The sequence below is a fragment of the Nicotiana attenuata genome, unplaced genomic scaffold, assembly GCF_001879085.1.
Source record: "Nicotiana attenuata strain UT unplaced genomic scaffold, NIATTr2, whole genome shotgun sequence".
Taxonomy (NCBI): domain Eukaryota; kingdom Viridiplantae; phylum Streptophyta; class Magnoliopsida; order Solanales; family Solanaceae; genus Nicotiana; species Nicotiana attenuata.
The window spans coordinates 117,844-128,585 of NW_017671390.1; the positions used below are offsets into that span (position 1 = coordinate 117,844).

The 10,742-nt window shown below is 44.5% G+C and overlaps 1 protein-coding gene across 1 annotated transcript; it reads right to left on the reverse strand.

Moving 5' to 3' along the window:
* Positions 1-2,070: 2,070 nt before the first annotated feature.
* Positions 2,071-5,498, reverse strand: LOC109207991. The gene is made up of 2 exons (XM_019370990.1): positions 5,348-5,498; positions 2,071-2,597 (listed from the first exon to the last, which is right to left on the reverse strand). The coding sequence occupies exons 1-2, from the start codon at positions 5,496-5,498 to the stop codon at positions 2,071-2,073; spliced, it is 678 nt and encodes a 225-aa protein (XP_019226535.1).
* Between the last annotated feature and the right edge of the window lie 5,244 nt (positions 5,499-10,742).

Here is a 10,742-nt window from a genome sequence, read left to right on the forward strand (position 1 = left end):
TTTATCTCGGCATAGCCTTCCTCAATCACTGATTTGGATAGTTGAACAACAGATCGAGGGAGTATGTCATCTTCCTCGACAGACGACCCCAGGTTTGCGAGGGCATCGACTTCGCTGTTTTCATCTCGAGGTATATGAACCAGAGTCCATTCTTTGAAGCGGTGCAATGTGACTTGAATTTTGTCCAAGTATCTTTGCATCCTGTCTTCCTGAACCTCGAAGCTCCATTTACCTGATTTACCACAAAGAGAGAATCGCATTTTGCTTCAACGACTTCAGCTCCTAGGCCTTTGGCTAATTCTAGAACTGCAATCATAGCCTCATACTCGGCTTCATTGTTAGTTAACCTTGCGGTTTTTATAGATTGTCTAATCACGCCGCCCGTAGGTGGCTTTAGAACTATGCCGAGCACGGATCCTCTTACGTTTGAGGCGCTGTCACTGAACAGGGTCCATACCCCGGAAGATGTGCTCTTTTTTAGCAAAAGTTCTTTCTCGACCTCGGGTACGAGGGAGGGAATGAAGTCGGCTACAAGGTCTGCCAAATTTGAGACTTGATAGCCGTTCGGGGCTGATACTCGATATCGTATCCCTCGAGTTCAATGGACCATTTGGCCAGCCGGCCTGATAATTTGGGTTTATGCAGTATGTTAGGGGATATGTTGTTAAATCGAAAATACGATGACATTGGAAGTAAGGTTTCAATTTTCGAGACACACTTATTAATGCGAGCGCTAGCTTTTCCAGGTGTGGATATCTGGTTTCCGCATCACCCAGGGTCTAACTTACATAATAAACAGGGAATTGCGTACCTTGTTCTTCTCGAAACAGTACACCACTTAACGCTATCTCGAATACAGCCAGGTACAAATACAATGTTTCACCCTCTTTTGGGGTGTGGAGCAAAAGCATGCTATTAAGTATCGCTTCAACTCCTCCAAGGCACGTTGGCATTCCGGAGTCCTCAAAGTTGTTTTTCTTTTTGAGCAAGGAGAAGAAATGGTGACTCCTGTCTGACGACCTTGATATAAACCGACCCAAGGCTGCTATCCGCCCGGTCAGTCGCTGCACGACCTTTACATTGTTTACCACCATAATTTCTTCGATGGTTTTGATTTTGTCGGGGTTGATCTCGATTCCTTTGTTCGATACCATGAAGCCAAAGGAGCCTACCCCGAAGGCGCACTTCTTGGGATTGAGCTTCATGTTGTAACTTCTGAGGATGTCGAACGTTTCCTGCAAATGAGTCAAATGGTCCTCTGGGCACAGGGACTTAACTAGCATGTCATGAATATAAACTTTCATGGATTTGCCTATTTGATGTTCGAACATCTTTTAACTAGGCGTTGGTATGTGGCCCCTGCATTTTTTAGCCCGAAGGGCATTAGATTGTAGCAGTACGTACTGTACTTTGTGATGAACGAGGTTTTTTCTCTATCCTCTGGGTTCATCTGAGCTTGGTTATACCCCGAATAGGCATCGAAAAAAGTGAGGGTTTCATGGCCGGCCGTGGCATCGATCAAACAGTCGATGTTGGGCAGTGGGAACGAGTCCTTTGGGCATGCCCCTTTTTGGGAACTACCACTACATTGGCCAGCCATTCGGGGTATTTTACTTCCCTAATTGACCATATCTTGAGGAGCTTCGATACCTTGTCTTTGATGAACGCATGCTTTATCTTGGACTGGGGTTTTCTTTTTTGTATCACCGGTTTGTACCTGGGATCGACACTTAGTCGATGGGTGGTTATCTCCGGTGGGATCCTCGTCATGTCTAGATGGGACCAAGCAAAGCAATCCATCTTATTAATAAGGAATAAATTGAGTTTTCCCTGAGTTCGGGGGTTAATCCCGTCCCCAAGTATACCTTCCGATCTGGGAGATGCTCAACCAATACGGCTTGCTCCAATTCCTCCACAGTCGACTTTGTTGCATCCGCTTCTTCGGGGGTAATGAAGGTTCTGGGAGTGAGGAAGTCCTATTCATCATCCTCGAGGTTTTTTTGGCTTTCCAACTCTTTCGAGGTGGAGTGTATGGGATCCGGTACCTCTTCATGGACGCGAACATTTCCTTTATCGCATGTTGCTCGCATACACTGTCCTTATTCCATCCTTTGCTGGAAACTTCATCATCTGAAGCAACGTCGATGGTACCGCCTTCATGTTATGTATCCACAGCCTACCGGGCAAGGCATTGTACCTTGCGTCACCTTTAATGACGTGGAATCTAGTATCTTGGACTGCATCAGATATGTTTATCGGGAGGATGATCTCTCTTTCTGTTGCTTCGCTGGCCATATTGAAGCCGTTGAGGATTCGGGAGGTAGGTATGATCCGGTCGAGCAATCCGAGCTGTTCTATCACCGTTGATCTGATTATATTGGCTGAGCTACCTGGATCCACGAGTACATGTTTGATTCGAATGTTGTTCAAGAGAAACGAGATTACCAGCGCATCGTTGTGCGGATGAGACAGAGTCTCAAAGTCTTCTTCACTGAACGCGAGGACATTCCCAGCTACACGACCTTGAGTTTGTCCTTGTATTGCCGCAGAAACCTTTATTCGCTTGACCACGGGTCCCTGGGGAACTTCGGTTCCTCCTATAATTATATGGACGACGTGCTAACGTTCTTCCGCTTCACTCTCCCTGTTTGCCTTTCTTTCTTCCCAAGTGGGGTTTTTTTCTCGTCGTGCACTCCTGTTGGTGTGGGAACTTATGCCAACGCGTTGAGAGTTGCATGAGACCATATGGTAGAAATTGGCTCTGTTGTTCTTACGCGCGTTTATTGAGTTGGACATTTTGACCTAAAATCAAAGATCTTGGGCAAGAAAAGGTGTGAAAGATAACTTGCATTATGTAGAGAACCAGCAAGCAAATAATCACTATTATTTTTAGCCCCACGGTGGGCGCCAAACTATTTACCTTGAAAATGGTAATAACAATTAGATTATATTTTGTTGTTCTAAAAATATGTGATCTATTTTTATGCTAGTTGTTTAGCAGTGGATGCTGAACGACGAGATTAGAAAACACTATAAGAGATTAAAGATGTCTTTAGGAACCAAACCAAATGGTTGAGAATCGGGGCCTCGAGCTAGCACGTGCGGGTCCTTGATGCTGAGTTAGACGCCCGACTGAGGGCTGTCGATGGGGATTAACAACTATCAGGGTTATGATTGCGGCTCTTTATGGCCAATAACGAGCAATAAATGAAGAACAATTAATGATATACAATAAATGTAAATAAAGCAATAAATGTAAGCAACAGAGTTAAATAGAGAATATGTTTAAGTTAGAGAGAAGAAAGAATGTTCTTGTATTGAATGAAGTATCTTGTGTGTTTCTTACATATCAGATGTCTCTTACAAAATGGTAAGGAACCCTTTTATAGATGGGGGGGGGGGAACCCTGCTATTGTACAAGTGCATTTATTATATAAATAACTGGTACGATCACTCAATCAATCTGGCGTAGGCTATCACTGTTCCCGTATGCATCGTCAAAAAAGGTAATGCTCCTAGGGAACTTCCCACCCACTAGTGAGAACCACTGGTTCATTCTACCCCGATGTCGGGCAAGAAGAGACCTCGAAGGCTTCGAACCTCGAGCTATTTCCTCGGTCCCTCGGGGTGATATTGCGCAAAGTCTCGTCGATCATGAAATCGGCCTTTTCGATTTTGGCCGCATACATGTATTACGAATGGAGTTTGTCCTTGGGCGACCATTACTGCTCCCACGCCCTTCTTCTTAGATATACCCTTTAACTGCAATGCTTTATTAGTGGCCTGCAATGCCTTAAAGTTTGTTACCATCCTGCTCTTGATGCCTGCTTCGATCCTTTCACCAAGTATGATGATGTTAGGGAACTTATGGTTTTCAATAACCATCAACCTTTCATAGTATTGCGGATCCTGTGCTCTGAAAATGAGCTTGTTCATCTGTTCCTCGTCCAATGCTGGCCTGACTTTGGCCGCTTTTGACCTCCAACGAGTAGCATACTCGCGGAAAGTCTCGGTGGGCTTCTTCTTGAGGTTCTGAATGTAGAAGACATCTGGTGCATTCTTCGTGTTGAACTTGAATCGGTCCATGAAATCAGATGCCATACTCACCCAGTTGAACCATTTGTTAGGATCCCGGCTGATGTACCAGGACAAGGCATCTCCTGTAAGACTCCTCATAAAAAGCTTTATTCAGATCTTTTCATCTTTTTCGACCTCGACAAGCTTGTCACTATAGGTCCTTAGATGAACCTCGGAATCACCTGTACCGTCAAACATCTCGAACTTGGAAGGTTTGTAACCCTCTGGCAGTTCTACATTCGGCTGTATGCATAGGTCTTCATAGTTCAGACCTTCTATCCCCTTGCCTCCTTCTACGCCTTGAACTCGGCTGGTCAACTTCTTGAGCTCCTCGGCTAGGTTCTTAATGAGCATGTCCTTCTCAACAGATTCCGGTTCATAGGAGATGGGTTGAGTGGAGTGAGGTAGGGTCTCCACATATATAGGGTTGTTTAGGTGACCTGGAGTGTGAGTATAGTGGTGACCATTGGTGGAATTCTGGGGTTCAGGAATGACTGGTGGAGTATTTTGTGGAGTATAGTAGGCATTTGGCTGGTACTGTGGTGGGATAGTTTGATTTTGTGGTGGAGTTATATAATGGTGAGGTACGGGAGGATTTTGTGGGCGCTTGTTGGGTGAGTTTTGAGGTGGTGCGGGGTTCTGAGTGTTTGGATGACTGATGTCTGGGACGCTAAGTGATAAGGAAAGGTTTTCCACATTCCGGACATGCTTAAGCTCACCCTGGAGTTCCAGTATTTTCTGTTCGAGCCGTGAAACTGCTTCATTTGGCGTCTGAGTACCCCGACCATCAGAAGTTTCTTCATGTTAAACCTGTGTGTTGTTTTCTTTTCTGGTGCCGTTCAAATCTTTTTGCTTTTCCCTTGCCTTTTGGTGGACTAGGAGGAGGAGAAGTTGGAGGGCCCCTGGATCTTGTGTGATAAGTTGATGATGCCAGTATGCACGAACCAACCTTTGGGGAATGGGAATAATCAAAAGAAAGAAAGAAAAACAAAAGGTAGCCAAGTCAGTAGTAATTCTGAAAAGTTTGCAGTATTTAAGCACATATTGCGGGAATGTAAATTCGCGTGCTAATTTGGGAGCCCCGTTGTGCCCGATGTAGGCCTAGAGACAAATAGATTTGGAGAAATTTAGTGCCAATAATTGCCTCATTTCATTAATGTAAAAAATAGACGACCCAAAACGATTCTAAATAAGATAATGTCACTAATGGCACTTGGCCTTATTACATTTAGAAAGCAAGTAAACCTAATATACTTAGTCCCCGAAGGACCTTCTTCAGGCTGGATGCTCTTGTCGATCAGCTCCCCCAGTTCGCACAGGTTCAACAGTAAGAATGCCCTTGCCAAATGTCCTCCTTCGCTTCCTTCGGCGTTCTGGCAATCCCACCAATCTAGCAACAGTGGTGGTATGATACGTACCATGCCGAACCTGGGGACTTCGTGCCTCATTTTTTGCAAAACAAAATATAGTTAGGCCCTTTCCCCCTCCAGGTTCGTCTATTTATACAACAGTGATTAGCATATTGGCATTTATTTCTCCAAAATTAATGCACACAATCGAGGTTGCGTCCGTTGGGATTATGAAAAACCCGATGGACTTTTGGGCGAGGCTTGTCTTAAAGGGTTATTATGTGGACAACATATTAACCCGGCTAGGTTTGACCATGATGCATGCACAATTGATCAGAGTAAGGTTGCTATAGAGGTCTAGACCGATACCCTCAAGCGGACAACTTGAGGGGGAAAGGCACGGAACCGTCGAATGCACCGCTGATCGACTAGTTTTTCTGCAAATACGCCTTTCCAAATTTAAAAGGGTGATATATAGGAAGAGCGCAAACACTCATCAAGCGTTGCTATAGGATTGATTACGCACGAGTGGAATATGATGTTGAGCATGATTTATGCAACAATAAATAGCATGTTGTCAAGTATTTGCATGTTTAAAAAATAATAAATGCATCATTTAAATAATTGAAAGACAGTTACAAAAAAAAAACAGGGAGACAAGTCAGTTTCGGGAAATAAAGGAAATCGTAAATGCTTGAGAAATAAGCAATTAAATCCAAATAAAGGGGAAAGGGAAAGGGTGCGCATGTGTTAACAGAATAAAACATGCTTAAGACTAATTCACAAAAATAAGTTCGTTATGGTAAGAGCCTAAAATATCCCCAACAGAGTCGCCATGCTGTCGCGCCCCCTTTTTTCTCGTGGAGTCCAGGTTTCGACACTTTGGGACAACTCCTTTCCTTTTGGGAATAGGGTATGAGATTGAAGAGTCGCCACCTAACGGATTAAGGTGCGTGGCTATGGCATTTGCCAGTAATCTAAATGAAAAAAGCTCGGAAGCCACGAGAAGACTCAAAGAAAACTTACGAGAATTTCCTGCAACAACTTGGAATGATGTTTACCATAGATACAACACAAAGCTGCGGATAGAAGAAGATACTATCACTCAGTCTCAGAAAGATGAAAGAGTAAGTTCAAGGCGGGCGGAAACTGAAAAAAGGTCCGGTAAAAATAGGTACTGTATACGGGCGAGATTGGAGGCCCGATTTCGCGATCATTGCGTCTCTCCCTTAGCTTCAAAAAAGCCCCGAAGATCCGGGGACGCAGCTCGAGGCTTCGACCTCGAAGGATCTTTACACTCGACCTCGAAGGCTCTTCACACTCGACCTCGATGTAGCATGAGTCGGTGGTTATCGAGGGTAAGCGGGAAGTTCCCTAGGCACGTAGTCCCAACTGGAATCACCTGCAAGAATAGTACCAGTCTGCACCAGATCACTAGGTAGCTGTGTCAGCTATCTAGCTTTGTAATAAATGCATTTGTACAATGTTAGGTTCCTCCCTCATATAAAAAGGGGGGTCCTTGTCATTTTGCAGACATCTGATATTCAATAGAAAATACCCAAGAACATTCTCTCTACTCTCTAACATATTATCTCGCTCTCATTACACCATTTATTGCTTATATTCATTGTGTTCTATTTATTGTTCTTCATTTATTGCTTGTCGTTGGTCATAAAGAGCCATCATCGCAACTCTCATAACTGTTAGCCCTCCCTCGATCGCTCTAAGTCGGTCACCCAACTCGACCCCGAGGCCTCATACACGACAGCTCGAGGCCCCGATCTCCAGCCGTTTGGTTCGGTTATCATATCGTCTCTAAGCCATAATCTCGATTTCTAATCTTTTACTTAGCATTTATTGCCTAAACAACTAGCATAAAAATAGATCATGTATTTTTAGAACCACAAAATCAAATCTAATTGTAATTACCATTTTTACGGTAAGCAGTTTGGTGCCCACCGTGGGGCTAAAAATAATAATGATTATTTTCTTTCTAGTTCGCTACATAACGCAAGTTATCTTTCGCACTTTTTCTTGTCCAAGATCTTTGATTTCAGGTCAAGATGCCTAAACCAGTAAATGTACCTGAAAATAATAGCCTCAAAGACTATGGAAAGGACAATATGGTCATTCCGGGTTTGGTGTGCCACCGCAAAATCCTGAGAGTACACCGGAACCGATCCCCGAGGGTACAATCCCCGGAACCGGTCCTCACATTAACAAGAGCGCACATCGAGAGATTCAGCAAGAATCTCAGAGAAATCCGACCTGGGCAAAAAGAGAGATTCCTCAGCATGTCTTCCATATGATCATCGGAGGGACCGACATCCCCCAAGGAACCGTGATCAAATGGATAAAAATATCCGCTGCAATAGAAGGGCCGATCCGAGACCACATGATCAAAAACACCTTCGCATTTAGCGAGGAAGATTTCGAGACCTTGATGCAACCGCACAACGACGCACTGGTAATTTCATTTTTCTTAAGTAACATTCGAATTAAACATGTGCTCGTGGATCCAGGTAGCTCGGCCAACGTAATCAGGTCAGAGGTAGTAGAACAGCTTGGGTTGCTCGATCAGATCGTACCCACCTCCCGGGTCATCCACGGCTTCAACATGGCTAGCGAGGTAACGAAAGGGGAGATCGCCCTCCCGGTTGACATGTCTGGTACAGTTCAGAACACCAAGTTCCACGTCATCGATGGTGACATGAGGTACAACGCATTTCTCGGCAGGCCATGGATACACAACGTGAGGGCAGTACCGTTAACTCTGCACCAGATGATGAAGTTTCCAATAAAGGACGGTATAACAACCGTATATGGAGAACTGCATGCAATAAAAGAAATGTTCGTGGTTTAATGGGAAGCGTCGAATCCTGCACACTCTACCTCGGATAAGTCGAAAAGCGTGCAGACCCCCGAGGTTGATGAAGAAGAGATCCTAGATCCCCGAACTTTCGTTGCCCCCGAAGAGTCGGATGCAACGAAATCGACAATTGAAGAGCTGGAGCAAGCTATTTTGATCGAACATCTCCCAGATCGGAAGGTATACCTAGGAACGGGTCTAACCCCCGAACTCAAGAAAACACTCATTCAATTCCTTATTAATAACATCGACTGTTTCGCTTGGACCCACTTAGATATGACCGGAATCTCGCTGGAGATAACCACCCATTGACTGAGTGTCGACCCCAGGTTCATATCGGTGGCGCATAAAATAAGGCCCCAGTCCGAAGTAAAACACGCATTCATCAAGGACGAGGTAATGAAACTCCTTAAAATAGGGTCCATTAGAGAGGTAAAATACCCAGAATGGCTGGCCAATGTAGTGGTAGTACCCAAAAAGGGAAATAAGTTAAGAATGTGCGTAGATTATAAAGACATAAATAAGGCGTGCCCCACGGATTCATTCCCATTGCCTAACATCGATCGTCTGATCGATGCCACGGCCGGCCACGAGACCCTCACTTTTCTTGACGCTTACTTAGGGTATAATCAAACTCAGATGAACCCCAGGGATAGGGAAAAGACTCCGTTCATCACGAAGTATGGTGCCTACTGTTACAATGTAATGCCCTTCGGGCTGAAAAACGCAGAGGCTATGTACGAACGTCTAGTTAATAAAATGTATGGAAGTTTATATTGATTACATGCTAGTTAAGTCCCTGCACGCAGAGGACCATTTGACTCATTTGCAGGAAATATTCGACATCCTCAGAAGTTACAACATGAAGCTTAACCCCGAAAAATGTGCCTTCGGAGTGGGTTCGGGCAAATTCTTAGGATTCATGGTGTCAAACAGGGGGATCAAGATCAACCCCGATAAAATCAAGGCCATCGAAGAAATCGCGATGATAAATAATGTAAAGGTCGTGCAACGGCTCACAGGGCGGGTAGCGGCTCAGGGCAGATTCATATTGAGGTCATCAGACAGGAGTCATCATTTCTTATCTTTACTCAAAAAGAAAAGCAACTTCGAATGCACTCCAGAATGCCAACACGCCTTGGAGGAATTGAAGGGATATCTGACTAGTCCGCCCTTGCTCCACACACCAAATGAGGATGAAATGCTGTATTTATACCTGGCCGTATCCGAGATAGCGGTAAGCGGTGTGCTAGTTCGAGAAGAGGAAGGTACGCAATTACCTGTCTATTATGTAAGTCGGACCTTGGGGGATGCCGAAACCAGGTATCCGCACTTGGAAAAATTAGCTCTTGCGTTAATAAGCGCATCGCGAAAATTGAAACCTTATTTTCAATGCCACCGTATTTGCGTTTTAATAGCGTACCCTCTCCGAAGCATATTGCACAAGCCTGAACTATCGGGCCGATTGGCCAAAAGGGCTATCGAACTCGGGGGTTATGATATCGAGTATCAACCCCGAACGGCCATCAAGTCCCAAATTCTAGTGGACTTCGTGGCTGACTTCTCGCCCTCCCTCGTGCCCGAGGTAGAAAAGGAACTTTTACCAAAAGCGGGCACATCTTTCGGGGTGTGGACCCTGTTCACTGATGGCTCCTTGAACGTGCGAGGATCCGGACTCGGTATAGTCCTGAAGCCGCCTACGGGTGGCATGATCAGACAATCTATAAAATCTACAAGATTGACTAACAACGAAGTCGAGTATGAGGCTATGATTGCAGGTCTAGAATTGGCCAAAAGCCTGGGAGCTGAGATCGTCAAAGCAAAATGCGATTCACTCCTGGTAGTAAATCAGGTAAATGGGAGCTTCGAGGTCCAAGAAGATAGGATGCAAAGATACTTAGACAAAATCCAAGTCACATTATGCCGTTTTAGAGAATGGACCCTGGTCCATATACCTCGAGAGCAGAACGGCGAGGCTGATGCCCTCGTAAACCTGGGATCATCTGTTGAAGAAGATGACCTACTTCCCGGGGCCGTTGTTCAGCTATCCAAATCAGTGGTTGAGGAGGGTCATGCCGAGATTAATTCCACTAGCCTAACATGGGACTGGAGAAATAAATATATTGACTATTTGAAAGATGGAAAACTACCCACGGATCCGAAGGAATCGAGGGCCCTGCGAGCCAAAGCAGCCCGGTTCTCGCTCGAGGAAAACAAGACTCTGTACAGAAGAACTTTCGATGGCCGTGATGTTCGATAAAAAATGCATATAGTTACCCATTGTTATCTTATATTCTAGTACTTTTAATCGTCTTTTGAGTGTTAATTATATTACTTTGTGCTTAATATTATATTTTAATTGTGTAGGAATAAAGCGGTGTGAAGATGAAGAGATTTGGAGCAAAATTAAATAAAACATGGAAGAAAAAAAAAGATGAGACAAAAAA